Genomic DNA, 26,899 nt, shown 5'->3' on the forward strand with positions numbered 1-26,899 from the left:
CAGGACCTCCCCGTCAGGCTCAGGCCCCCTCAGGCTGGCTGCTGCACGTGGGCAGCCAGGATCCGGCCCTGAAGAGCTCCCAGTCCAGGCAGGTCTCAGGCTCGCCAGGGTGTACCTGGGGGCCTCTCAGGCTGTCCCACCCCCAGGTGTGGGCCCTCTAGTCCGGTCCAGCGGGCGGCTCTTGCTCCAGGCCCGAGTTTCCTCCCCGCTCTGTGGGGAGGTGTTTCCTCCCCGTGCGGTTGACTCAGCCTTAGGTCTCCTGCTGAGGCTGCTGCTGGGTAGCTTTGCAAACACAAGCAGGGCTGGGGGGGTCGGAAGAGAGCAAACTTCTGCTCCTCCAGAGGCGGCTCAGGGCCCGCGGGGAGGTGTCTGCGAGGACCCCGCTCACCCTGCTGCCTTCCTTTCCCTCCGCGCAGGCACCCACCTGCACAGGTAAGCGCCTCCCCCTCCCCGGGCGCCCCACCTGCTGCAAAGGTTGGAGGGGTGGGGGTGGGGCATCAAAGGAGCCTGACCCTGCAGGGGTGCGAGGCAGCCACCCCTCCCTGAATGCCCTGCTGCAGGCCTGGTAGCTGGCCCCTTCCCTGCAGAGGGGCCCCCTGGTCCCAGTGGGGTGGCAGAGCCTTGAGCTGCCTGCCAAGTGCCAGCTGGCAGATCTTTTCCCTCCTGGGTTTTGGTCAGACACGAGTGCCTGGAGGGGGAGGGGGGCTCTTGGGAAAGCTTTGAAGAAGGGGGGGTTGGGGGGCTCTGCCACATGGCAGGGGTTCCCATCCATCTTCCTTCCTTCCTGCCTGGCACTGCCAGGGGGCCAGCCCTGGTCTCACCAGGCGAATGTGTTAGCACCCAGTTGGGGGGTGGGGATCCAGTCACAGGATGGGGTCCCTGCACCCAAAGGCTCCATTTGTGCTGTGGGGGCTGGATTTGTGCTGGGCGCTGCAGGAGCCAGGGCGGCTGCTGCACTGCGGGTGCTACCCCGGAGGCTCGTCCTGGGGGCCGTGTGGGCACCAGGTCCTGAGCTGAAACCAGAGTCTCACTCGTGGAAAACAAAGAGCCAGGGAACGGGCTGGGAAGCTGGGACATGCACCTTTCTGTGCACCGAGTGGTATGTGCTGCCAAACAGCCACCGCGTTGCCCCCCAGAGGTGGCTGCATTGCAGCGCTGGCCATGCAGCTGGGTGTACGGCTGGGAGGCACTGGGGCTCAGGAGGCGCTTTGGGTGAATTTGGGGTCATGCTCATGGGGCAGCTCTCTGGAGGGAAGGGAGGGCGTTTGCACGGGGCGTGCGCTGGGTTTGCCGAGGGTGTCGGTGCACGGGGACAGAGCCGCGTGCGTGGGCATGTGTGTGTGTCACTGGAGGGCTGGCGCTCCCTGGTTCAGCCGGTTTTAATTTGGGCACCAGACGACATCGCCTTCATAAACAAACAGAACTGGCGTCCCCCACCCCCGGACCCACGTGTGCCGCCCACTGGTGTCCCGGCCGCAGCGAGCGCATCTCCAGCAGGCCGCTCAGCCCGCAGCCTCTGTTTTCATCCCTGGTGTGGTGGGCAGAGAGGCCCGTGGGCTTCGTGCACAGCAGCCGGTAAACAGGATGCTGCCTGTGGTGGAGCCGGGTTTGAAGCCCACAGAGGCAGGGAGCCATGTGGCATGAACAAGACAGTGGGAACCTCCTTCAGGCGGGGCTTCCAGTCCCCTGCCTGCCCCCCGCCCCAAGCCCTGGTCCCAACTGCTTCATCCATTGCTGAAACGCAGCCACCTGTGGGGTGGGGGAGCCAGGCTCAGCCAAGCACAGTGGCCCATGTCCCCCCCCCCACACACACACCCTTTTTAGGAATGCTGGAAGGCCGGAGAGCATAGTTGGTGAGTTCCCTCTTTTCCCAGAACTAAAGAATTAGGGGTCACCAAATAAAATTAATGGGTAGCAGGTTTAAAACTAATAAAAGAAAGTTTTTCTTCACACAGTGCACAGTCAACCTGTGGAACTCCTTGCCAGAGGAGGCTGTGAAGGCTAGGACTATAACAGAGTTTTAAAAAGAGCTGGATACATTCATGGAGGTTAGGTCCATAAAAGGCTATTAGCCAGGGGATAAAATGGTGTCCCTGGCCTCTGTTTGTCAGAGGCTGGAGAGGGATGGCAGGAGACAAATCGCTCGATCATTGTCTTTGGTCCACCCCTCTGGGGCACCTGGTGCTGGCCACTGTCGGCAGACAGGATACTGGGCTAGATGGACCTTTGGTCTGACCCAGTCTGGCCGCTCTTATGAGCCTCCACTTTGCCTTTGGAGCTGGCACGGCCACAAGGCAGAGCTCTGCTCCCCCATGGGCTGGTATGTTAGCCCTGCCTCAGCCCACTGAGCCATCCCACCCGTAGCAGGTCTAGCGGTGGGCTGGGCCGGGGGCAGCCACTCCTCTCTGTGGTGGGCTTTGCCGTCACCTGTCTCACCACGTCCCCGCGCCCAGGAACGCTGTGCAGGGGCAACGCTGGCCTGTCTCAGCACCGGAGGGACGGCAGCCCCCAGGACAGTCGCTCCATAGAACCTGGGCTCCGAGGGGGGTGCAGCGAGAGCAGCGGCAGGGACTGGAGAGCTGGGGGCTGGCGACTGTGTGATGGGAGGCCGGGGGCTGCGTGCTGTGAGCAGGGCCTGTGGGGCAGGGGAGGGGTCGGGAGACAGGCCCCTGTTCTGGGGGGGGCTCCTTGGTCCATTCTCCCTGGCAGGCCGCAGTGCAGTCTGCGCTGAGGGCACAGGGACGTGAGACGGGTGGAAGCTGCACAGCCCGGAGGCCTGGGGAGCTGTGTAGAGTGGAGGGGAACCTCCCTGCTGGGACAGGCCCCCTGGAGCTAGGGCCCCCAGGTGATGTAGCCCGCAGCCAGGAGGGGGCTGGCAGGGAATCCCGAGGGACAGCTCTGTGTGCCCCTGCCGAGGGCGCGGGGCGCAGCAGGAGAATCAAAGTCAGCTCTGCCTCGGAGCTGGGGGACATGACCCTGTAAAAGGGAGGCCCCTTCAGGCCCGGCCATGGGGACCCCCTGCCTGCAGTGGGGCTGCGGGACGTGATGGCCTCCGCCCTGCCCTGCTGCCCTACTGCTGGAGGGAGGGTGGAGCTGGCACGTCTGGTGCCATCCAGCCTGGGCCTGCACGGGGTGGGGATGGCAGGTTGGGACCTGCTGCTGGCTTCCTGCTTCCCTTGTCCAGCCCCCTCTCCTGTGCAGTGGGGCAAGGGGCCGGGAGATCCCTGGCAGCTGGCCACGTGGGCCAGCTGGAGAGGCAGGAGGTGCAGGGGGTGCAGGTGGGCCATGCACAGCTACAGGGGGGGATGCCAGCTCCCGGGTCCTGCCCCCTGCAGGTGAGCCAGCCCTGACTGCCCCTCCCTGCCTGGCGCTGAGCCCTACCTTGCTCTCCTGGGACAGTGGCAGGTAAATCCCGCACTGGATCCCTAGTCTGGACTGGATTCCAGCCCTGCTCCTCGTGTACTGGGTCAGTGCCCAAACCCCCTAGGCCAGAGGAGGGGGCCTGTCCTTGCCCCGAGTAAGTTGGCTGTGGGGCTGGCATCGGCACATTTCAGTGCCCTGGTGGGGCCCGGAGCCGCCGGCCCCCGTCGCTTTCTGCGTGGCAAGGGCTGCTCCCTGGACTCTGCAAATGTTTGCCTTCTGGGAGGGGCGCTGCTTCTGATTCCCCTCCCCCGCCAGCTGTCCCGTTAAATCCCAGCCTGGTCAGGACCCCTCGGGCAGCCTGCCCCCCCCCCCCAGCCTGCCCCCCTGCCTGGGTTTCAAGCGCCCACTGCAGCCCCTTTCCCACCTCCGTGTCTCCTCATTGCTCCGCTCCCTGGCAGGCCGCAGGCTGGAGGATGCCCCATGGCCCCCCTGGGCTGTGTCTGATGCAACCGCGCTCTCGCCGGCCTTGTCAAGCTCTTTCCCAATGCGGGCGGCAGGGCGAGCTCTGCCCAGCTCCCGCCGCCTGCGGTGCGGCAACCGTCAAAGCGCGGCGGCAGCTCCAGTCAGGGCTCAGCGCTTGATGCTCTGTGAGGTGAGTTTGCCAGGTCTCAGGCCAGACTCCGCTGGGCAGTGTCCTCCCCCCAGAAACCGCCCCTGCATCTGCCACTGGCTAGCGCCTGTTTGGGCACTTGGCAGAGGACTGAATGCCCCTCTGCCCCACCCCCCCCCGGGGCACCTCTAGCCCTTCGCTGCCCCTTTGAAAAGTCCTTCTCCCTCCTGTCGCACCACTATGCCGCAGTGCAGCCAGGGAATGCGCCAGCCCGTACAGGGGCCCTAAGACGTGTTAATGCTCCAGGAAAGGTTCCCCTTCCTGGAAAATCCCGCGGGTGACTGGCAGCCCTAAGCACTGTCCGGGCCATCGCCCCTCACAGGGCGCCGCCCTGACATGGGCAGCGCTAGCTCTGAGCCAACGCCCTGGGCAAACACGGACGCTGCAGAGCTCACCACACAGCAGGCCCAGAGCTGGGGATGGGTGCCGCTGGTTTTCGTAGGGACCAAGGAGCAGGCTGACGGGGTCGCCGGGCGCTGGGACCTCTCACCCGTGTGGCTGGCCAGGACTCCAGGGTGCTACTTGTGGCTCTGCCTACACTGCATGATTATTTTGGAATAAGCTAGTCCGGAAGAACGACTCTGAAATAGCTTATTTCGAAATAGCGCAGCTACACTACAGGGAAGCCTGGAAATTAGCCCGAGACAGGCTCCCCTAATGTGGACGCGTTACCTCCATTTACAGCCCCAGGAAGCCCCAGGAGTAATTACTCTGAATGGCCCTGGGGAGAAGCTATTTCGAATTAGCAGCAGTGGAGCGTCCACGCCACAGCTATTCCGAAATCGCTATTCCGGAAGAGGCGTGATTCCGCGTGGAACGAGGTTTACAAAGGCCGAGATAAGCCACCCGTGATTTTGAAATTATTCTGAAATAACGGGCCAGCTGTGTAGACGCTCGCATCGTTATTTCGGAACGATGGACGTTCTTCTGAAATAACGCTGCTGTGGAGACGTACCCTTTAAGTGCCCGGCTTTGCTGTTTGGGCTCCATAAAGCCCTTGTGAAGCGGGGGCGACTCCTACTGACAAGGGGGAGAATCACAGCCCCTACCTCCAGGGCTGAGTCTAGTCCAGTGCACCAGTGGCATGCTGCAGCCTATTACAAGTGTCCGGAGAAAGCTGGGTGAGGACAGCACTGTAGGGATGCAGCTGCGTATGGCTAAGCAGACAGCGAGTAACCCAGGAGATCTAGGTTCTGACCTTGGCTCTGCCACTGATGCTCTGGAGCAAACTGTGTCTGTGCCTCAGTTTCCCACACCAGCGAGGCTTTGCTCCCAAATGCCAGACATTTTATTATTATTCCTCCCTTCGGATTTGTGGCTGCCCTCGTTCTAGCCCCAGGGGGCTGGACAGTCCATCCCTGCTTGCTTTGCCAGAGTCCCAAAATAGCTGTGAGCCTGCCCTGCAGCCAGCACCTCCCTACCATCCCCATTAGCGCCTCCTGCTGGAAGAGAGCAGAGCCGGAATGGCTGCGCTTTCTGTCTTGCTGGCCAATGCGCCTCCCCCCACCGCCCGTTGCCTCCTGCCGGGCAGCGGAGGAGCTGGTGGTTGCAACAACCCCGGATGTCTCTTTGGGGCGTTTGTTGCAGGCAGTGATGAGGAAACCAGCGCTGTGGGTGTGGGTGGGGTGGGGGCGGGCGGGGGGGCCAATTGCATCAGGCAGGAAGGACTCAGCTTGCTGCTGTGAGATCTGCCGGGAGGGATGGTTAAGAAGCTAACAGAGGCACTTCCCTCCTGGCATGTCTGGCCCTCCCCAGGAGGGGGCTGTCTCTCCCCCCCCACCCCCGCGCCGTCCCTGGCTTGTGCAGGGTGATCCTGGCAATGCTCCGGGCTTCCCTGGCTTTGACTGAGCGCGCTCTGGCTGGCCTGCCCTGGCAAAGGGCATCCTGGGGTGGAGCCTGGATTTCCTGCAGCCTGATCCCAGCGCTGACACCACCTGGGGCAACCAGCTCCTCCCTTTCTCTGCTAGCAGGGGTGCCTGGTGGAGGGGTGCCCCCTTGGCAGAGCCCGGCAGGCTGCCGGGTGCCCATCAAGGGCTCCAGGAGTCCCATTCTCAAGGTTCCAGGCTGGGTTGGAGGTATTGCTGGAGATGACAGGAGGAACCTGGAGACTCCAGGCCAATCCTGGAGGGTTGGCAATGCGAGGAGGGGAGGTGGGGCCCCGGGGGCGTGAGGACCTGGAGCTGTGCCCTGGGGTGTGGGCAAGGGCTTGTCTTAGGGCAAACCCTGCAGGCGAGCGATGGCTGGGGCCAGGATGCCAGGGGCTGTATCTGAGCCACCCGCCCCAGAGGCGCCCTGCAGCTCCAGCGGTGCTGGCGGCGGGCAGCCGAGCTAAAGGAGAACGGCGTTCGCTGCTGGCAGGAGGATTTAGCACACGCCCCACCCCCCCAGCCTCTGCTGCAAGTCCCACCCCTCTGTCCTGGGAGACACGGCCTGAGCGTGCCCGGCCTCTGGGCTTGCCCAGTTCTGGCGCCGGGTCCGCAGATGCTGAGATTGGTTCTGGCCAGGGGTGGAGGCTGGACCTCGGGCCCTTTCCTTCCCTGCATCGAGAGGGGGTCGAGGGTTGTGCTCAGCTCTTCTGGCCTTGTCCCTGCAGGCCGTCGGGATGGAGGGTGACCGCCTTGCGGGCCCACGGAGCAACGTGGCTCAGTGCTGAGGGCTGCCGCCTGCTCTCCCGCCCTGCAGCGGGCACGCTGCACTGCCGTGGCAGGATGGCTCTAGCTCACGGCTACCCATCGTCCCCCTGGTTCTGCGGTGGGGAGTGACCGGCTGAAGGCACCTGGGACCGGGCTGGCCTCGGTGCTTGTTCCTGGCCTTGCTGTGCATCGGGAGGACCTCGTGAGGCGCTGCTCTGCCCCGGACAGACCGGTCTGCTCCCTGGGCACCGCCCGCTGCAGCCCACCATGGCCCAGGACATAGACACTGAGGCGCTGCTGGACCTCAGCTTCCTGACCGAGGAGGAGCAGGAGGCCATCGTGGAGGTGCTGAGGAGGGACTCGCGGCTCCGGGTGCAGGAGGAGGGACGCATCAGGTGAGCCCAGGAGATGCAGCCGGGTCCCCACTTTGTCCATGCACAGGCCCCAGCAGGAGGCTTTCACACCAGGCCAAGCAGCTTGTTTCTCTCTGGCTCAGTGTTTCTTAAACTGTGTTCCACGAGGCAGTTGGAGATGTGCCGCGGAGAACAACAGAGTTCAAAATGGCCACCCTCCTTAAAGGGGAAGGGGCAGGCAACTTTTTTTTTTGCTCAACAAAAAATCCTTGGTGTTCCTCATAAAATTATTGTTTGGTGTTCCTCAGTCTTAAAAAGTTTAAGAAACACTGCTCTAGCTTCACCTTGTCCCTAGCTGGCTTAAGCTAGAGCCGAGCCAGCGGGAACCAGGGTGGCTGCACGGCTGCTGGCGCCAGGCGGGTTTCAAGTAGCCTGCTGGAGCTGCACTGAGACACTAGTCTCGTGTGTGATACCATCAGCAGAGCTCAAAGCTGTGTACAAAGGGCATCAGCAGCATTATCTGGTTTTGTAGAGATGGGGAAACTGAGGCACAGAGCAGGGACATGACTCGCCTATGGCCTCCCAGCAGCAGAGCCAGGAATAAATCCAGTCTGGTGCTCTCGCCACTAGTCCACCCTGCCAAGTCCAGGAAAGCCCTAGACCCTCACCTCAGGTAGCTCCATGGAGGTACAATGGACAGCCTCTGGGTGCCACTCGGTGTCTGCCCTGAGCCGTCGCTCGGGCTGTAAGAACCCGCCTCTCGTTGCAGCAAGGCTGAGCGGAGGGGAGCAATGATGCAAGGCTCCTCGCTCAGCCTTCTCTGGGGGGAGCCCCGTGTCCTCTGGCACGTTTTCTGCGTCAGTCACCGCAGAGCGAGGGTCAAAGGTTCATTCTTAGGGTAGCCTGCGACGGGCAAGCGCACCTGAAAGCTGTAACTGCGGCCCAAGTGCAGACAGGGCCTTGCTCCCTTAAGGTTTTCGCCTGTTGCCCATCAGTCTGAGCACCCGGGCCAGGGGCAGAGAGGCCTTTGTGGATTTCATGGAGACAGGCTCCCCGCGATCTACAGGATAAACTCTGCTTGGGGGAGGACTGGAAGGGGCTTTTTTTTTTTTTAAAGATTCGTTTTCTGGGTTTTTTGGTTTTGTTGTTTGGTGGTGGGTGTTTTGGGGTACAGCAGATCAGTGCCATGGCTTGGGGTGCCAGGGATCAGCATTGGGGTACAAGGGATCAGCATGGGAGTTTGCGGTACAGGGGGTGCCAGCATCGGGATGCAGGGAGACCAGCACTGGAGTCTGGGATAGTGGGAGTGCCAGCATCGGGATGCAGGGGATCAGCATGGGGGGTGTCTTTGAGGGGGTACCAGCATTGGAGTTCAGGGGATCAGTGTTGGGGTTTGGGATACCAGGGATGCCAACATTGGGGTTCAGGGAGAACAGCATTGGAGTTTGGGATAGAAGGAGTGCCAGCATTGGGGTGCAGGGGATCAGTGTTCAGGTTTGAGGTACAGGGGAGTGCCAGCATTGGGGTGCAGAGGATCAGTGTTCAGGTTTGAGGTACAGGGGGGTGCCAGCATTGGGGTGCAGAGGATCAGTGCTGGGGTTTGGCATACCGGGGATGCCAGCATTGGGGTGCAGGGAGAACAGCACTGGAGTTTGGGATAGAGGGAGTGCCAGCGTTGGAATGCAGGGGATCAGTGTTCAGGTTTGGGGTACCGGGGGTGCCAGCATTGAGGTGCAGGGGATCAGTGCTGGGGTTTGGCATACCGGGGATGCCAGCATTGCGGTGCAGGGAGAACAGCACTGGAGTTTGGGATAGAGGGAGTGCCAGCGTTGGGATGCAGGGGATCAGTGTTCAGGTTTGGGGTACCGGGGGTGCCAGCATTGGGGTGCAGGGGATCAGCAGATGCCAGTGCTGGGCGTATCACACTTACCATAGAAAGGGGCTTGCAAAGTAGGAAGGGTTTTGCTGTGTTTCTTACAGCTGCTCAGACTCTGCCGCCTGCCCTCTCTGGAGGTTTGTGCCATTCACCTGCAGGGTGTGTTGGGTCAGGCCTTGGGGGAGACGGGGAGCTTGGGGCTGGCAGCTAACGTGCTTGTAGCTGAGTTCAGGCCTCGCTACTTGCTGAGCGTGTCCTAGCCAGCAGGGGATGGGTGGAACAGCCGGGCTCGCTCGGGGGAATGGGAGCCCACAAGCAGGCGGGACTCCAGCCGTGGTCTGGGGTGACTGGTCCCTGCTGGGTGCCGCGATGGTTCTGGGACGTGGCTCAAACCTTCCCCCTCTGCTCACCCCCAGCAAACTGCGCGAGTCCGTTTCTGATCCCAACCAGCTGAAGATCCTGACCGGGGCCTGGTTCTGCGACGTCCGTGCCAAGCGGCACCGGCACAATCACTTTGGGTCTGATATCGTTCGGGCCTCCATCCGCAGGAAGAAGAAACCCAAAGGTACGAGCGGGGAGAAGGCATGGCTGGTGGGACCGGTGACCCAGCTGGGAGCTTCTGCTGGGTGACTGATGGCAGAGAAGGACCCAGCACTAAATGGGGGGCCCCGCTGGTCCAGTTCTCAGGGGCCCTCCTTGCAGTCCCCCCCCGTGGCAGTTTTGGAAACTGCTCGGGATCCTAGAAAGGCTTCTGCATCCGACCTCTGTGCAGCTGCCCAGCCCCACATCCTTGGTCAGCCCTAAATCCGTGGGCCTGTCAGGGGCGCTGCGGGTCTAGCAGGGCAGCCGGGTCTCCTGACTGTCACGGCTGCATCCCGATGGGCTTCCCATTGTGGGCCAGCCGGCATCTAGTGTCTGCAGCTCGCAGAGAGCATGGCCAAGGGCACCCCCTCCCCACACGCCCCCGTTTCAGAGAGCCGGGAAGCCAAGGCCGGCAGAGGGTTCTACGGGATGGGACCGGGCGGGGGTGGGGGGAAGAGATGTCGCTTCAGTCCCTTTCGCTCTGCCCTGTGAGCAGGTGAGTGGGAGCAGAAGCGCAGCGCCAGCGCGGGGGACCTGGAGGCGATCAGTGAGCCGGTATCCGAGGGGGAGGGCCCATTGGAGGTGCCAGATGCCGACAGGTGAGAAGCTTTTTGGCTTCGAGGCCAAAGTGGAGAGAGGAGGAGGCGGGGGGGTGGACAGGTGTGTGTGTGTGCGGTGTGCGTGCACGCACACGTGCGCCTCTTTCTGCTTGTGCGAGGGAAGGAGTGTGCATTGACGGGAGTCCATTTCCTGAGGCCGTGCGAGCGGCGTGGCGGCGACGGGGAACGGCTGCTGGCAGGGGCTCGGGGTCCAGAGACAAGAGAGCGGAAGGGGCTCGTCAGCAGGGCTTAGGAAGGGTTGGGGGGGTGAAGGAGAACTCGAGGGGCTGGGAGCAGAGTGAGGGAGGGTCTCCACGGCCGACATCCTCTGACCGTAAAGCTGGCTGTTTCCTTCCAGCCTGGGGAGAAATGGACGGGGCGGATGGGGGGCTGATTGTGGGAAAGAAGCAGAAACAGGAGGAGATAAATAGGTGGGAAGCCAGCGATGGGGCGGGGAGAGGCGGACGGACAGACCCAGCTGGTGGCTGAGCCCAAGGGGCAGCGCCATGTCCCCCACGCCCCAAAGAAGGGGCTATGACCAGCAGGGGAAGCCAGACCCCTTCACAGCCTGGGCACTGGTCCAGAAGGACTCATTGTTTCTCCTCCCGCAGGCTTTGCCAAGAGGCTGTTCCTCAGCTACCCCCGCCCAGCGAGACTCAGGTCAGTCGAGCCCGGTGACATGGGGGCCAGAGCGGTGCCGTCACAGGAAGGCCCGGTCCCCACCCTGGTTCAGACCGGGCCTTGCCTAGTGCGGGTGCTGCATTGGCAGCCCGGGGCGGCGTGCAGGCACCTGGGCCTGCGTTCGCTGTGAAAGGCCGAAGCCCTGACGCTGGCGTCAGTCGCGAGCGGCTGGGAAATGCAGAAGCCGGGAGGCCCGGCCGTGTGGAAGCAGCACACGACGCAGCACGTTGAACCCGAAAAGCAGGCTCCCGGCTTTCTGCAGCAGCCCCCACACCCGCTGGCGTCACCGTTCCCGGCGGGATGGGCCTGCACTTGCCGCTTTCAGACTCTTTCCAGCCCTTCGCGAGACTCCTTGATGGGAACAAGGGGGTTTGCACTGCGTTTCCGCCGCTCCTCCCCCACCAAACGCCGTGAGCAGGGACAGGCGCTGCCCGGGCAGCAGGCCGGCATTCCAGTGGGCGGTGGCGTTCCTCAAACAGAGGCCAGTCCCGGGACCCTGGCAGGGGCTGCAAACAGCTCACCGCTCGTCCAGTTTGGGGTCCCAGTTTGGGTCTGTCTGGGGTTGCCAGGTGTCCGGTTTTGAACCAGACCGTCCAGTATTTGAGCTTTCTGTTCGGGAAACAAATTGAAAAGATAGAACTGGCCGGTATTTTCTAAATAAGATGCAGTGGAGAGCATGATGGAATGTCAAGTGTGTTGGGTATTTTTGTTGAAACCATCTGGCAACCCTAGGTCTGCCTGAGGCTCTATTTACTGTGCTGAAACGCACAACCCTGGAAAATCCCAACCGCCTTCCTTTAAAGCAGAGGTCCTCCAGCTGGGGGCGGGGGAGAGGGGGAGGGTAGGGGTGTGGCGGCCCCAGGCCAACCGCCAGGAGGGGCATTGCTCGATCCACCAAGCTCCCCTCCAGCCTTACCCCAGCCTCGATCCCCTTCCGCCAGTCTGCCCCTCCCCGAGCTAGGCTCTTGGGTGTGTGCGTGTGTATGTGTGTGTGCAAAGACAAAGCGGGGGGAGGGGGGGACATGACCGGGAAAAGTTTGGGGACCACTTCTTGGAAGAATATAGACTCCACCTCCAGTCCAGAGCAAACCTTCCTCAGCATGCAAAGGATACACGTGCTTATTTGCATAATTTAAATGTACAAAGCAGCTGTGTTGAATATACAAATGCTATGGAAAGGGGGGGGAGTGTTTTGCTTTTTTGCTTCTGCCGTCATTACTTAGCGAATTTCCTAGTTCTGTGACATCACAGTCTGAAGATCTTGGACAATAATTCATGTGATTTGCATTCAGCAAATCAGCAATCAGTAATTAATGTGATTTGCATATGCAAATGAGTTCAATTAGAATGCATTTCCCCAAGAAGGAGAGTTGGCCTGATTGGTGTCTCTTTAACCAGCTCTCTTGTCTCTGCAGGACACAAGCCAGTCTAGTGAGCAGGCACCTGAGAGCAAGCCAGGTAAATGGCCCAGTGGCCTGTATAGGGGAATAAGGCTGCAACATGGCTCCGGGCCCCGGCTGCTGCTGCCACCCAGGGTCTCCTCTGCCATCTGAGGTCCAGCTGTCGTCCCTGCTGCCTCCCAGGCTCCTGGCCACCAGCCCTGGTGGCTCCGCTTCTGGCACCAGCCCCAGGCGCTAAGGCTGCCCAGGGTCCTGGCCACCGGCAGCCACCCTGAACCATAGCCCCAGCCTGGGGCACCAAGGGGGGACTGACAAGAGGCAAGAGGGGCACAGTTCGGCACTGTCCCCTAAAAATTATTCCAGCCCCACATGCAGGCCGTGCGCCCTGGGGCACCCCGGCCAGTGCCCCTTGTGGAGACTGTGTGCCCTGGGGTACCCCAGCCAGTGCCCCTTATGGATGCTGTGTGCCCTGGGGTACCCCGGCCAGTGCCCCTTGTGGAGGCTGTGTGTCCTGGGGTATCTCAGCCCAATGCCCCACGTGCAGGTTGGGACTAGAACCTGCCCTCCCTAGGTGAACACCCTGTCCCCTAGGCCACACTGGAACCTGCCCCACCACCTTACTCTCAGGGCGCCTTTTATCTCACCACTTGCTGGCAGTGGGGGGGAGAGGTCTGGGACTAGAACCTGCCACCCTGTAGGATACATGTGCCCTCATGTCCAGACCCATTGCCCCAGAGACCAACCCTAATGCATCTCTCTGTTGCCCAGAGAGCACCAACCCATCAAGTGGAGAGGAAGAAGAGATGGCTGCTGATCCATCCCCAGCCCTGGTGCTCACAGGACAGGTAAGAAGGTGCTTGGGGTTGGCTTGGGCATTTTATGTCCTGACCCAGACAAACCCCTATCCAGAAACCCTCGCCCCCCAACCCGCCTCCACGTCACGACAGGGCCAGTCCTGGCCGGAGTCTCCCCTCTGCACATTCTCCCCATCTCACACCTGGGAAAAACCCCAGGAGTCCTACCGCCCCTTGCCCTGGCTGACTGGGGCGGAGTGGCTGACACTACACAGGGCAGCCAGGCCACTGAAAATGGCTCTGAACCCCTTATTTTACAGCCAGCTCGTACTACAACCCGGGGGGGTAGGGGCTGGCCGGGGAGGCAGCTGCAGATGTGCCTGCGGGACATTTTTTAGGGCTACCTGAGATGTCGGGGGAATCGCCGCGGTACAGCCAGTGGGAGCCCTGTCTGCGCCCGCGAGGGGACTCACTGCCCAGCCACCGGCGGCTGGCAGCACAGGCGCCCTGCTCCCGTTTTCCCACTGCAGGCTGGAAATTCAGACCCCTGTTCCTTGCCCTCTGCACACCCGCGGGGTACCCCGATCTGCGGCCTCAAGGCAAGCCAGGCTCCCCCGTCCACAGCGCTCCTTGGCCGAATGGACCTTTCCGTAGCAGAGCGTAAGCCACGCAGGAGCCAGGCCAGTCGGCTGGTTCTGAGCTTTCAGCGGACCCTCCCCCGCCCCCCGTGGGGGAAGGTGGCAGGACGCAGGGGAAATGCACCTGCCTGGATCTGTGCGGGCAAGTGTGTGTGTGGACGATTCGTGGGGTGCGATTACCCCCTACTGGGAGGGCAGGGGGGGCTCGGCGAACCCCTTCGTCCTCCGACCGGGCCCCCGGTCGGGATTCCTCATCGTACGTCCCGTCAGTAGGGTGCAATCACCCCCTCCCGGCTGAGCAAGAGAGGGGGGTTCAGCGGACCCCGTGTCTATCCCCTGCCTTAGCGGGCAGGGAGGGGGCTTGCACCCCAAGTCTTGCCCCTCAGAGGGTGGTACCCGAGCCGGCCCTGTCGTCTGGCCATGGTAGGTCGCACACTTGCGTGCGTTGTTGTTCTGAAAGGGGTTGGGTGCTCAGGGAAAGTGGGGAGGGGGACCCGGGCCCACCCTCTCTCCGGGTCCCAGCCCGGGGCCCTAAGTACAGGGGCTGCACGGCAGACGGGGGGGTGTTTCCTCTCGTAACACGTCTGCCCACGGTCGCCAGAAGGCCCCTGCCCCGGGCTGCTTCCTCCCTTCCCCTGGCCCCTCCGGCACCCCTGTTGTTCCCCAATGCCTACCGGGATTCTGGGGTCCGGGATGGCGCCGCAGAAGTCCCACGGGCTGGTCTGTTCCCGCGGACCTTGTCCTGGCCAAGTCATTCCTTCCGGGGCGGGTGGGGCCTGTCCTGGTCGTCCTCCGACCAGGGACTGGTCGACCGTCGGCTGCAGGGGCCGTCCCCGGAGCCCCTGGGACAGGGACAGGCCGCCTGCCGGTCTCGATTACGCACCCGGTCCGTCCTGGGCCCTGGTTCACCTCTGCCTCCCTAAGAGGAGGCTGCCCCCTCCCTCTCTGCCGGCAGGCCCTTTTGAAATGGCCCGCCGGGCTGGATGCGACCCGGAGGCCCCACCCCTCTGGTGACGTGGCGGCTTCCCCAGCCACGTCCCGGCTGTCGCTCCCCGCAATGGCCCCTCTGCTGCAGGCGCGGCAGCAGGTTCCGGCCCCGCCGCCGTTCTCCGGCAGCCCCCGGCGCGGGGGGGTTCTAGCTGCGGCGCCGCTCGTCTCCCGGCGGCTCTGGCCGTTCGGCGTGCGGGCCACCGCCGGCCCGTCACAGTGTGCTAGAGCCTGCTCGGCAAAGAGCTCCGTGTGGCTCCAAACCAGAACAGACCCAGCACCAGGGTGGGCAAAGCTCCCGGCCGTATTGCTGCCAGGCACGGGCTGGGTCAGGCAGGACCCCGTGAGCTACTAACCAACGTCCCATCGGGTGCTCTTCAGGGCGCACGCCCGCTCCCGAAACATCCTGAGGAGGTGGTGGAGGTGGGCAGCCAGACTGGCTGGGCCATTGCGCTAGCTTGGCCCCACTCCCTGGGCTCACCGGGCCCCGCGTTGGCTGGGGCTGGTGTGGAGCAGGGCGGTTCCCGGCTCACGTCTCACTGGGGCCTGGTTTGCTTTGTGTTCCCCAGACTAACGGGGCCCGGCAGAACAGCCAGGAAGCCAGTGAGGGGTCACCCCTGAAGAACAACAGTGCGGGCCCCGGGAATAAACTGATGAGCTCCTCTGTGTCCAGCCTCAGCTCATCCACGGTACGGCCAAGCGGGAGCGGGGGGGGGGCTGAGAGTGGGAGGTGGGGCCAAGGCCCGAGGGTGGGGTTAGAGGTGGAGCTGAAGGCCACGGGTGGGGCTGAAGGCTGGGGATGGGGCTGAGGGCAGGAGGTGGAGGTGAGGGCTGGGGGTGGGGGTGGGGCTGAGGGCCGGGGTGCAGACGAGGGCCAAGGAGAAAGGCTGTTGGCCATTGGGGCAGAGGATTGGCTGAAAAGCTGTTTCGACCAATCAGTGGTTGGCAGTTGCGGGGGAGGGGTGGGTATTGGGCCCCTGTGTACTCTGAAGCCTACTGAGGTAGAGGGCAGGGCCGCTGCCATGACATCTGATAGTCCCTTGACTGTGCGAGGGGCCATGCAGCTGATAGGTCAGGAGTGATGCAGGATTTTGCCTGTGTGTCAGTGGGTCCTTAACATGGTTCCAGCTTGGACCCCCCCCCCCCCCGCGCATGTCTTGGACCCCTCCCTCCCTCCTGTCTCTGCTCACGTTTCACCCTCTCTCTGTCTCTGGGGCACCCTCCCCACCCGCTCAGTCTGACCATCTCTCTCCCACCCCCCTGCCCGTCCCTGCCTGCAGCTGAGCGGCAGCATGATGAGCCTGTACAGCGACAGCGACGTGGGGCAGGTGGAGGTGCAGGGCTGCATCCAGTTCTCCCTGCAGTACGAGGCCAGGAAGAAGGAGCTGCAGATCCAGGTCATCCAGTGCCGGGACCTGGCTGCGGCCAAGAAGCAGAGATCGGACCCGTGAGTGCTGCGGCAGGGGAGGGGGACGGGGGTCGGCTCGCCCGGCCTGATGTGACTGGGCCCGGATGGCCCTGCCAGGTGGAAGGGGCTGCCGGGTTTCTGCTCATCCTCTGTTGGCCAGCCTGCCCGCCCCATGGCGCGCCCCTCCCTGCCCCAGCAGGGACGCCACCGCTGGGGCCCATGTGGCTTTAGCCTGAAACCTTCCCCCCTCCTCTGCGGGATCGGGGCTCTGTCCTAGCTCTCCCTGCAGACTGGGGACCAGGTCTCTCTTTGCTGCCTGTTACCCGCCCTGGCAGAGACCAGGGCTCACTGCCTGCCCTGCCCCCGCAGCTGGCCTTCGCAGAGCCGACAACGGTGGTTTAGATGATGATGCAGAGATGGTATCAGGCTGGGAGGGGTTGCAGCGTTGTGTCCAGCTCTGGGCACCACAGTGCAGGAAAGATGTGAACTTCCGGAAGGGGGGTTCCAAAGAGGCTGGAGAGAGGCTGTTCTCAGTAGTGAGGGATGGCAGAACAAGGAGCAATGGTCTCAAGTTACAGTGAGGGAGGTCTAGGTTGGATATTAGGAAAAACTATTTCCCTAGATAGTCCTGTTTTTTATTTCAGCTACACCAGACTAACACGGCTACATTTCTAGCACTATTTCCCTAGGAGGGTGGGGAAGCACTGGGATGGGTCCCTAGGGAGAGGATGGAGTCTCCACCCTAGAGGTGTTTAAGTCTCAGTTTGACAAAGCCCTGGCCGGGTTGATTTAGTTGGGCTTGGTCCTGCCTTGGGCAGGGGGCTGGACTTGATGACTCCTGAGGTCTCTTCCAGCCCTAGGATCCTATGGACAAATTGGCTCAAGTACAGAGAAGCGCTGTACAAATGATGAAAGGGCTAGAAAACATGAGCTAGTAGGCGGCTTAGGCGGCCGTGCTCTGGTTCTTCAGGCAGGGGCTGGTGGTGTGGAGGGTGCAGGAGCCCGGGCAGCGGGCGGGGGCGTGTGGGAGGCTCAGGACAGGTGGTGAGGTGTTAGGGAGCTCAGGGCATGGGGAGTGCAGGATTCAGGGCAGGAGGCTGCCAGGTCTGGGGGGCTCTTCCAGGAGGCAGCTCTTGAGGGGAGGGGGGCAGACCTGTACCACCTAGCCGCTCCTCAGGGGAGGTTTCTCAGGGGGGCTGGGCTGGCCCCAGCAGCTCCTCAGGGGGAGGGAGGCTGTGCTCACCAGCCCCAGCAGTACTTCTGGGGGGCGGAGGGGGCTGTGGCGGGGCCAGTGAGCAGCAGGGCTCCTCCGCAATCTGGCACTGGGGCTGAGGGCCAGGGAGGAAGGGTTTGGGGCAAGGGGGGGCCACTTGTGGCCAGCAACATTGGCCCTAGCTGGCCGCTCTCGTCTTGGTGCGACTGCCCCCTGCTGGTCACTCTGCAGAGCAACAGTCCCCTGTGCTGGAGGCCCCTAGAGGTCATTGAAGAGCATATGACCACTGAGCTTGCAAACCCTGACCTTGCATGACATTAGGGCTGCGTCTAGACTGGCAAGTTTTTCCACAAAAGCAGTCGCTTTTGCAGAAAAACTTGCCAGCTGTCTACACTGGCCGCTTGATTTTGCGCAAAAGCACTGATGTTCTACTGTCCGAAATCAGTGCTTCTTGCGCAAATGCTTTGACATTCCCATTCAGGCAAAAGCCCTTTTCCGGAAATGCTTTTGCACAAGAGGGCCAGTGTAGACAGCTGAAAACTGTTTTGCGCAAAAAAGCCCCGATGGCGAAGATGGCGATCGGGGCTTTCTTGCGCAACACCACGTCTAGATGGGCACGGACGCTTTTCCACAAAAAGTGCTTTTGCGGAAAATCATCCGTGCCAATCTTGACGCTCTTTTCCGCAACTGCTTTTAACGGAAAAACGTTTCCATTAAAAGCATTTGCGTAAAATCATGCCAGTCTCGACATAGCCTAGGCTAAAGAGGAAGCTGCAGCCCAAATTTGGTGGGCCTAGCTCTTACCTTTTAGGAGGCGTTCTTGAACACATGCACTCACAGACGAAAGGCCTCATGGACAGACAGACAGATGCACAAGCGCTCTTATAGCTCTAGCTATAGATAGACGAGGGAAGCGTGAAAGAATTGGATTTGTTTAGTCTGGAAAACAGAAGCCTGAGAGGGGACATCACTGCTTTCAAGTAACTAAAGGATTTTACAAGGAAGCGGGAGAAAAAAAATCGTCTCTTTAACCTCTAGGATCGGCCGAGAGGCAATGGGCACAAATTACAGCAAGGGAGGGTTAGGTTGGACACTAGGAGAAACGTCCTACCTGTCAGGGTGGTTAACCCCTGGAATAAATGACCTAGGGAGAGTGTGGACTTGGCATCATAAGACATTTTTAAGCGCAGCTTAGCCACACACCTGTCAGGGATGGTCTAAATCAGTGGTTCCCAAGCGATGGTCCCTGGACCCCCTAGTGGTCTGCAATGGTACTGCGGGGGGGGGGGGCGTGGAAAGTTTAAAAATAAGGAACGTGGGCCCGATCCTTTTCGTTTCCTTTCTTTCCTTTTCTTTTTTTTCTCCCCCAGGAAGGGGGGGGGGCTCAGTGAAATTTTAATAAGTGAAAAGGGGTCCATACGCTTGAGACGGTTGGGCACCGCTGGCTAGATGGTGCTTGGTCCTGCTGTGAGGCAGGGGGCTGGCCTAGGAGCCCGCGCGAGGGTCCTTCCAGGTCTGTGATTCTCTAGCCAGTGGCCTAACTCTCTGCTAGCGCTGATCCTTCCATAACTTGCATCAGGCCCCAGCACCCCAGCTGTAGGTGGGATCCCTGCCATGAGAAGTGGGCCTATCTTCGCCCTACCCCCCCATCAGGAGTTCCCAGGGAATGCCCGCCACCGCTTGGCCGAGCAGCTGGCCAGCCGCAGGGCTCCACTCGACTCAGCCCTGCGACCATACGCGGGTGCCCTGGGCTAACTGGATCAGCAGCAAGGAGCCAACCCCTAACGGCCATAGCTACACTGGCAGAGCCCTGGTGTGTCCCCCCCCCGCCCCTGACATCAGCGTATGCTCCCTGCCCCAGGTACGTCAAGAGCTACCTCCTGCCCGACAAGTCCAACCACAGCAAGCGCAAAACGGCTGTCAAAAAGCGGAGCCTGGATCCCGTCTTCAACGAGGCACTCAAGGTGAGCAGGGGGCTGGGAGTGGGGCAGGCTTATGGGTGGAGGGGCCCATGGGAACCTAGGGACTTGGCCAAGAGCAGCTGGCATCGCTGGTCTTAGGGATTCTCCATCACCCCTGGAGAAGGGGCAGCGAGGGGAGGTGGATGGTGTGGGAGGCTGGGGAAGTGTGAGTGGGGGGGGGTTACGCTTACGAAGGGCCTGGCCCCGGTAGCTGCTGGAGGTTTGGTCCCTTGGGCAGTGGCTCACTGTGAGCCGCTCCAGGGGGGCAGCAGCTGGGGGCTGAGCTGGCCTGGGAGTCGGGGGTGAGGTGTACACCCCCATAAGGGAATCTGCTTAGCACAGTGGAGGGCTGGGGCCAGGGGACACCTTAGCGCTGCCCACTAGGAACCGCTGTTCCCAGCATCCTCTCTCGCCCGGCAGTACAAGATCGAGAAGGTGGATCTCCAGGGCCGGATCCTGAACCTGTCGGTCTGGCACCACGACTCCTTGGGACGTAACCTCTTCATGGGGGAGGTGGAGCTGGCACTCAGCACCTGGGACTGGAGCAACACAGGCCCAGCATGGTTCAACCTGCAGCCCAGGGTGAGGGGCCTCCAACAAACACCCTACTCCCCCTCCGCCAGCAGCACCAGCCCCTCTCCCCCAGCCACGTCCGGCCAGGAGGCATATTCCCCCTCCCCCAGCCAGCAGGCTCCTGCCACAGGCCGCGCACGCGCAGCCGTTACCATAGGACCTGCCAAGCGAGCCTGCCAGCTGCCAGCCCCTGGAACCTGGCTGGGATCGTTAAGCCCCCCCCCCCCCCCAACAGGTGCATCCAAAGGTCTTTTCCTGCGCCCCGCCCCCTCCCCGAGGCCTCCCCATCTGACTTTGCTTCTGCTCCTGCCCCCAGACGCGGGTCTCGCCGGACGTTCTGGCCAGCAGAGGCCAACTGCACTTCGCGCTGAAGTTTATCCCCCCTGGCGCTGAAGGTGAGATCTGGGCATCCTACCCGCCCCTCCCCAACCTCTGCAGGCCGTTGTTCCCCCCACTGGAGCACTGGGGGGGGGGGGGACTGTGAAGCAAGTGGCAGCTGCGTCCCTGGGCCAGCCCCGCGCGGGAACCGTGCTCACACCTGCGCTGGGCCTTGCACCCCTCTGCTGTGGGCGGCAGCCCGGGGCCCTGGGGAAGGGTCACTGCAGACCCAAGGAAACATCTGGCCACTTTTCAAGGGGCCCTTTCTAGGCCCTGCCCCACCCGGGTCAGAGGAACTGCCTCTCCCGCTGCAGCCCCAGGGCCAGAGGTGCTGTCATCTCTCACCCGGGCCTGTATGGAGCTGGGGCTCCCCCCCCAGCCCAGGGGCCCAAGGCACTCCTCACTGCCCCAGCGGTGTTGTCCCCCCCCCCCATGGGGGGTACTTCTGCCCCGCTCCCTCCAAGCGCCCCCTGTCTCTCTTCCAGGGGAAGGGCTCCCTCCCACAGGGGAGCTGCACATCTGGGTGAAGGCAGCTCAGAGCCTCATTCCCATCCGGAGCGGCACCATGGATTCCTTCATTCAATGGTAAGGGGGGGGGGGTAGGCTCTGTGCCCAGGGGGCAAAGGGAGACAGGCTGGCAGGGGCGTGCCAGAGCCCCACTGTAAAGGGCGGAAGGGGAGGCCCCGGCTGGCTGCTGCAGAAACCATGGGATAGGTCTATGGGTTGCTGCTGTCCGCTCCCACGTCACGCCAGCCCCTCAGCCACCCCGTCCCCCAGCTGGGCTCCTGCCAACAGCTCTGGGGCCACAGGGCAGAGCAGCCGAGCGCCTTCCGTCCCCCCCAGCTCTGCAGCCTGGTGCTTTCGTCCTGCCCCCCTGGCTCTGGTGCCAGGGAACAGCCCCACAGTCTCCCCCCCGCCGGCTGCACCGGCCTCAGGCTGCGCTTCCCCCTCAGCTACGTGCTGCCCGACGACAGCAAGACGAGCTGCCAGAAGACGCGGGTGGTGAAGCGGAGCCTGAGCCCCCTGTTCAACCACACCATGGTGTACGACGGCTTCCAGGCCAAGGACCTGCGCGAGGCCTGCGCCGAGTTCACCCTCTGGGAGCACGAGACCTTCGCCAAGCAGCAGCTGGGCGGCATCCGGCTCAGCCTGGGCACAGGTGAGCAGGCGCCGGGCCGCCAATGCCTCACCCGGCCCCTGGCTGTGGCAGCTGGTGCCCTTGTTAGACAGCCCCGGGGGGCAGATGGGGCCTGCGAGGCAGGGGAGGGAGGCCTGAGGGGGGTACTGGCAGGACCCTGACCTTTGGGGTGTCCCCATCCTATAGCCATTGCTGCTTCCCTAAAGCCCTCACCCCCTTCCAACACTTCCGGGGCTTTCCCAGGGCAGAACAGCCCAGCCCAGCCCAGGCCCGTCCCTGTTCTCTCTGCCCAGTCAGTCGCCCAGGCTAGGCCTGGCCCCTGGAGGGGGCTGGAAGAAGCAGCATGAGGAGGGGGGAGGCCGTCCCCTAGCGCAGGGAGGCTGGTAGGTTAGGGGAGGATGTGACACCCCCTGCCCTGCCCAGCCCCTCACGCAGCCGCTTTGTCATCCCGCAGGAAGCAGCTACAGGCTCCCAGTGGCGTGGATGGACTCCACGGAGGAGGAGCGGCACGTCTGGGAGAGCCTGCTGGAGCAGCCCCTGCAGTGGGTGGAGGCCCTGCTGCCCTTGCGGACGAACCTCACTCCTCGGACTTAGCACACGCACCCCCTCCCCCGGCGCTGGCTGAACTCGGGCCCCTGGGGACTGTGAGCCCACTGGTCCATGGGGCAGCTGCCGAACTGCTGGGCCTGGGCGGATTGCTGCCTGGAGGGGAACGGAGCCGCTGGGCCAGGCCTCGGCCTGAGAGACTGTACAGAAAATAAACCCCGGGCGCGAGCGGCCGGGCTGGGGGAGAGTCGTGCTGATGGGGCTGAGTTGGATTTGAGTAGGGTGCCAGGAGGGGCACGCATCCGCCTTCTGCCCTCGCCCTGGGCACAGGGCAGGGGCTGCCAGAAGCAGAGCTGGCCACTGGGGGAAAAGGGGTTAGGCAGCCCAAGGGGGGTGCTGCCTCCCTGGCCAAGGGAGCAGGATGCCAGCCTGAGCTGGGCCCCAGCCTGCCCTGCCACCCCAGAGAGTGGAGGGAACTTAATTCCATTTACAGGGGCTCCCCCCATTTTGCCCAAAAGAGGAAGCAGCCGGAGGCACAGCTGGGAGGCTGTTTATTGTGGCGTTGGGGACTCCTCTGCCTGCTGTAGGTGAGCGGCTGGGAGTCAGGCCGTCCTGTTAGCAAAGCCCCAGTGCCCTGCTGCAGCATTCTCCTCTCTGTCCTGCAAAGCCGGCCTGGGCTCCTCCTGGGGGGGGCTCACAAGCGCAATGGGCAGGCTCGACGGTCCCCTTTGCCCCCATTGCTATGAGCCGTGGGCCCAGGGTCAGGCAGAGCTGTGGGCGTGAGGCTGCTCCGGGTCACCGTGCCCAGCAGAGCGATGGCAGGAGCCACCTGAGGGCAGAGGCGGTGCAGCCAGGGGGCTGAGAGCGAAGGGGGCAGCCCACCGGTCAGTTCCAGCTGAGCTCGGCCGCCCGGTGTGACAGGGTGAGGTTGATCCTCCAGGGAAGCTCCGGCTGGCCCGTCTCTCACTCGGCTTCCCGCTGCGCCGACTGGGCGAGGGAGTCCCGGTGCTCCTGGATGGCTCCCCATAGCCTGCACACCAGCCCCCCTCTGGCAGGGAGAGACAGAGGAGTGAGACAGGCCCCCGGCTCCGGCCCCGCGTTGCACTGGCTGCAAACGCCCTCAAGGTGGCCTCCCCCCATCTGGGGCCCAGGGGACGGTCTTGAAGCGCCCCATCCCCTCAGCGCAGGGCCTTTCCCGGCCATGCTGCTGCAAAACCCACCCAGGGCAGTGAGCTCAGGCTCCTGGTGAGAATGGAAGAGCCCCCCTCCCCCCACGCCTATGCTGGGAGGGACAGGCCCTCGGGGCCGGGGAAGAGGGCTGGGCAGCAGCCTGGCCGTACCGGAGGCCGGTGTAGAGCAGGTCGTCACGGGTGGCACAGGTCAGCAGGTCGGGCAGGGTGAAGCTGTGCTGCAGGAGCTGGGGGAGAAAGGAGGCGGTGGAGCTGGTCAGCGAGGGAAGCTGCAAGCAGAGGCAGGAGGGGGCCGGCCTGTTGGCTCCAAGGGGAAGGGAGGGAAAATGGAGGCAGGTTTGACACTGGAGAGCAGGACCCTGCAGAAGCCAGTTTCCCCAGCGCCGGGGAATGAGCTGGAGCCGGAGGAGAAGGGCAGGAGCCGTCCTGCTGGAGCCAGCCTGCGGCAGCCCCGAACCCATCGTCGGGGCGCAGGGCTGGCCCCAGGCCCCTGGGCCGAGCGGTGACGTGGCAGCCCACATGGCCCAGGGGACATACCGTCTGGGTTGCATCCTCATCGGCTCCGTGGCTCCGTAACCAGTCAACGAGGAGGACGTCCACCGCCCCCTGCTGCGGCCCTTGGGGGTGGGCGGCCAAGGCTGTGCAGACAGAAGGGTTCACAGCCAGCTCCGCTCTGGGCACTTTCTGCTCCAGGACCTGCTGTGCCCCCCGCCCCCGCCTCTCAGGGCTCCGCCCACGTGGCCCAAGGGAGACAAACCCAGCCCCTCCCCGACACAGAGGTGTGGTCAGCTGGGAGGGAGATCCCTCTGCACCCAAGGAGAGACGCCCATCTCCCTCTAGCCCTGCCCTTCCCGGCCAGCCCCAGCCCCAGCCCCAGCCCCACTCACCTAGGGGCTTGGATCCTCGCAGAACCCTGGCATCCCGTTCCATTGCTCGGAGCGCCCTGTGCAGCTGCCTCTGCCACTCCTGTTCCTTCTCCAGCAGCACCGCCAGCAGCCTGCCACGCACAGGGGGGACAAGGCAGAGGGGCTGGGAATGGAGGGCCACGCTGGGGGAGGGCCCTTGCTGTATCCCCACACTCCTGCCCCCCAGCTTGGGCAGCCATCCTACAGAGCCACGGCTGAGAGCGTGGATCCTAATATCCAAACGCCGTGGGCCTGGGGACGTGGCCTCACCTGGTGTGCGGATCCAGCCAGGAGAGCGGCTGTGGGGGGTGCCCTCTTGGTACCTGGGGGGTACCAGGCTGACCACTTGGGCCCAGCTGGCTCCCTTCCACCCGGCCGAGCAGCTGGGCGCTCCTACCTGCCCGTCTCTGCGCGGAGGTGGCTGAGCTCCACCACGAGTGGCAGGGAGTTCGCCAGGGGGGGATGGAAGCCCTGCTGGGTGCTGGTGCCGATACCAGAGCTTGAGGTCTCCTCGCTGCCCCTCCCCACACTGGGCTGGCTCTGGGAAGGAGACGTTCCCTGTGCCTCCGGCTCTTCCTCCTCCTCCTCTTCGCTGCCCCCTTCGTGGGCTTGGCTCAGGCGCTGCTGCGGCTTCACCCGGAGTTCTGGGCGTGCCAGGAGAAGCAAGGTGAGCGGGGAGGTGGCTGCCCTGGGATAGGGATGGCGGGCAGAGGGCAGCGAGCACGAGGGCTGCCTGCAGGCACTGGGACCCCAGGGGTCTGTGCTGCCCCCCAGCTGCCCTGTGGGGAAGGCAGCGGCACTGGGACGAGCAGAAGCATCTGGCTGCCTCTCTTCCCCTGGGGCTATATGCCCTTGTGCCCAGGCAGGTGCCCCTGGCTTCCTGGGGCAAGTCTCCCCGTTGCAGCCAGAGAGGGCCATGCCCGGCAGCCTCAGGCACAGAGCTCCATGGGACTTGCCAGCTGAGGGGGGTGGAGAGCGCTGGGCCTGGCCAGGAGCCTCCTGCTTCCGTCCCTATAGACGAGAGCCACCGTAGCAGCATCCCAGAGGACTCCGATTGGTCCCCCCCACCGCCAATCCATTGCCGCTCCACTAGGAACCCAGCCGCCCCCCGTCGGCCCGATTCCCCATGGGCTGGATCCGAGCAGAACCAGAGCCAGCGGCCAGCGAACCATCCCCTGCCCCTCCTCCCGGGACGCACCTGTCACCAGGATGGTGAAAGCCGCTTGCACGGCCTGGCCGACGAGGTTGTCCAGGGCGAACATCCAGTGTGGCTTGATCTGGTGCCGCCGCAGAAGCTGCTTCACCTGCCGGGAGGGGAGAGGAAGGAGCCAGCCTGAGACCCTGCCCCGCAGGCCCCACCGAGCGGCCACTCCCCAGTGGGATTACAGGAGCCCCGCCCCCTGCTCACTGGCCACACCCACCAGTGGTTTGCCCAGGCCAGCAATGAGGAGTTCAAGGTAGCGGACACCCAGCACGTGGGGCGGGGAGGGAGACGTGGCCCGGCCCAGCAGCCCCTGGGAAGGGCTGAGTACTCACCGTGTCCTGGAAGCTGAAGAGCGGCACCTGCACGTGGTGAAGGCTCAGGCAGTCCACCTGCAGCAGGGCCTGGAGCTCCAGCAGGTCCTGGCCGAGCTGCCGGCGGCTGGGGGAGCGGATGTAGCTCCTGAGGCAGGACACCAGCTGGGCGATGTGCTCCGAGGGCAGCCTGGCTCCTTCCCAGCTCTGAGCGGGGAGGGGGCAAGGCTCAATCCGCGGGTGCCAGAGCAAAGCGGCTCCCACGCCTGCCCGGGGCCCAAGCGTGCCGTGCTCAGGAAGCTGCCATGTGACCCCGGGGCAAGGTTGAATGGGCGGAGGAGTCTCGGACACACTAGGGCGGACAGAGGTCCTACGTTACAGGCCCCAGGAAAAGCACAAAGGCCACAAGGTTCCTGGAGAGCCTCCACTCCATGACCAGGCTACACTGTAGCTGGGGGCACCAGGCCTGTCTCTGCTCCCTGTGAGTACCCGGAGTCCAGCACAGGGCGCACAGATCCGGACCTGCACTGGAGAGATCTGAGCCGCGTGCTGTCTGCCCCACCCAGGAGAGGGGCCGGGCCCACACGCTGCAGCTCAGACTGGCCGCCGAGCCTTCGTGGGGCCAGCACTGACCTGGCTCTGGGCCTCCTCTAAGGCAGCCACGATGCTGGGCTGCTCCTCCGTCAGGATCTGGTGCAGGGTGGCCCTGCGCTCGCTGTCCTTCTTCAGCAGGAACATGCCGCTGCTCTCCTCCGGGACGGGGGAGCTGCTGCCGTCCAAGCCAGCTGGCTCCTCGGGAGCCCTGGGGGGACACAGGACCAGCAAGGACATGCAGTGAAGTTGGGGCATGTGGGGAGGATCCAGGACTGAGGAGCCTGGGGTGGGAAGGGGTGTCCCTGGCAGGGCTCCTGGGGCACCCAGCTCCGCTGCCCTTCCGAGCCCCCTGCGATACGCACCTCCGGAGCGCTGGGGGGATGGAGGAGGGGAACCATGAGCAGCTTGGCCAGTCCTCTCACCCCCGGCCCCAGGAATTCACATGCCCGAGGGGAGCCGCCCCACAGCACTGCAGCCGCTTTGGGCTGGTGGGGCAGGGAGACTCGGGACATCCCCCTCAGTGCGCTGCAGCCCCTCTCCTGGGGTGCAAGGGATGCCCGGGTTGGGGGGGTCGCCACTGGATCATGGGGAGCAGTCGGGGGTTTGTCATTCAATCCAACTCGCCCTAGACCAAGCATCCCGAGGTAAAACCCTTCCACCTCTCTCCCAAGGCCTCTGCCGTTGGCTACAGCAGCAGCTTCCGGCGGCCAGCGGGTGAACCCAGGGAGGAGCCCGCCAGGCGCCCCAGTGTAACCAGACTGTGGGGCGCTCAGGAGAGGGGCGTCTGTGCTCCCCACTTGCCTGGATGAGAACCCACTTGCATAACACTCAGCTGCAGTGACAACAGAGAGCCACCAGGTGTCACCCAAGCCCTGCCCTACAAACCCAGGCCACTGCCCCAT

General features: G+C 63.5%; 2 protein-coding genes across 7 annotated transcripts in view; one reads left to right on the forward strand and one right to left on the reverse strand.

Annotated features, from left to right (window-relative positions):
- The first annotated feature begins 244 nt into the window (after positions 1-244).
- SYTL1 (synaptotagmin like 1) lies at positions 245-22,203 on the forward strand. 2 transcript variants are annotated; one of them, XM_075909167.2, is made up of 15 exons: positions 245-432; positions 6,627-7,061; positions 9,312-9,460; positions 9,974-10,076; positions 10,688-10,736; positions 12,173-12,215; positions 12,926-13,002; positions 15,146-15,265; positions 15,857-16,023; positions 19,059-19,161; positions 19,579-19,740; positions 20,048-20,126; positions 20,595-20,694; positions 21,063-21,268; positions 21,702-22,203. In XM_075909167.2, the coding sequence occupies exons 2-15, from the start codon at positions 6,934-6,936 to the stop codon at positions 21,839-21,841; spliced, it is 1,626 nt and encodes a 541-aa protein (XP_075765282.2). In that variant the 5' UTR covers positions 245-432; positions 6,627-6,933; the 3' UTR covers positions 21,842-22,203. The 2 variants fall into 2 exon arrangements, with proteins under 2 accessions (XP_075765282.2, XP_075765284.2); XM_075909169.2 differs by lacking the exon at positions 245-432 and adding an exon at positions 3,775-4,015.
- Positions 22,204-22,327: 124 nt separating this feature from the next.
- MAP3K6 (mitogen-activated protein kinase kinase kinase 6) overlaps positions 22,328-26,899 on the reverse strand; it is a 30,937-nt gene continuing 26,365 nt past the window's right edge. For 3 of the 5 annotated variants that reach the window (XM_075909166.2, XM_075909162.2, XM_089773407.1), the window contains 8 exons: positions 26,037-26,205; positions 25,425-25,610; positions 25,087-25,192; positions 24,286-24,532; positions 23,871-23,980; positions 23,521-23,621; positions 23,134-23,210; positions 22,328-22,841 (listed from right to left, as the gene is read on the reverse strand). In XM_075909166.2, the coding sequence (XP_075765281.2) occupies positions 22,757-22,841; positions 23,134-23,210; positions 23,521-23,621; positions 23,871-23,980; positions 24,286-24,532; positions 25,087-25,192; positions 25,425-25,610; positions 26,037-26,205 (1,081 nt within the window). In that variant the 3' untranslated portion in view covers positions 22,328-22,756. Of the gene's footprint in view, positions 22,842-23,133; positions 23,281-23,520; positions 23,622-23,870; positions 23,981-24,285; positions 24,533-25,086; positions 25,193-25,424; positions 25,611-26,036; positions 26,206-26,899 lie in introns of all 5 variants that reach the window. The other 2 variants (XM_075909164.2, XM_075909165.2) reach the window with 2 other exon arrangements.

This window comes from Pelodiscus sinensis, chromosome 26, assembly GCF_052426305.1.
Source record: "Pelodiscus sinensis isolate ZL-2025 chromosome 26, ASM5242630v1, whole genome shotgun sequence".
In the NCBI taxonomy this organism is placed as follows: Eukaryota; Metazoa; Chordata; order Testudines; family Trionychidae; genus Pelodiscus; species Pelodiscus sinensis.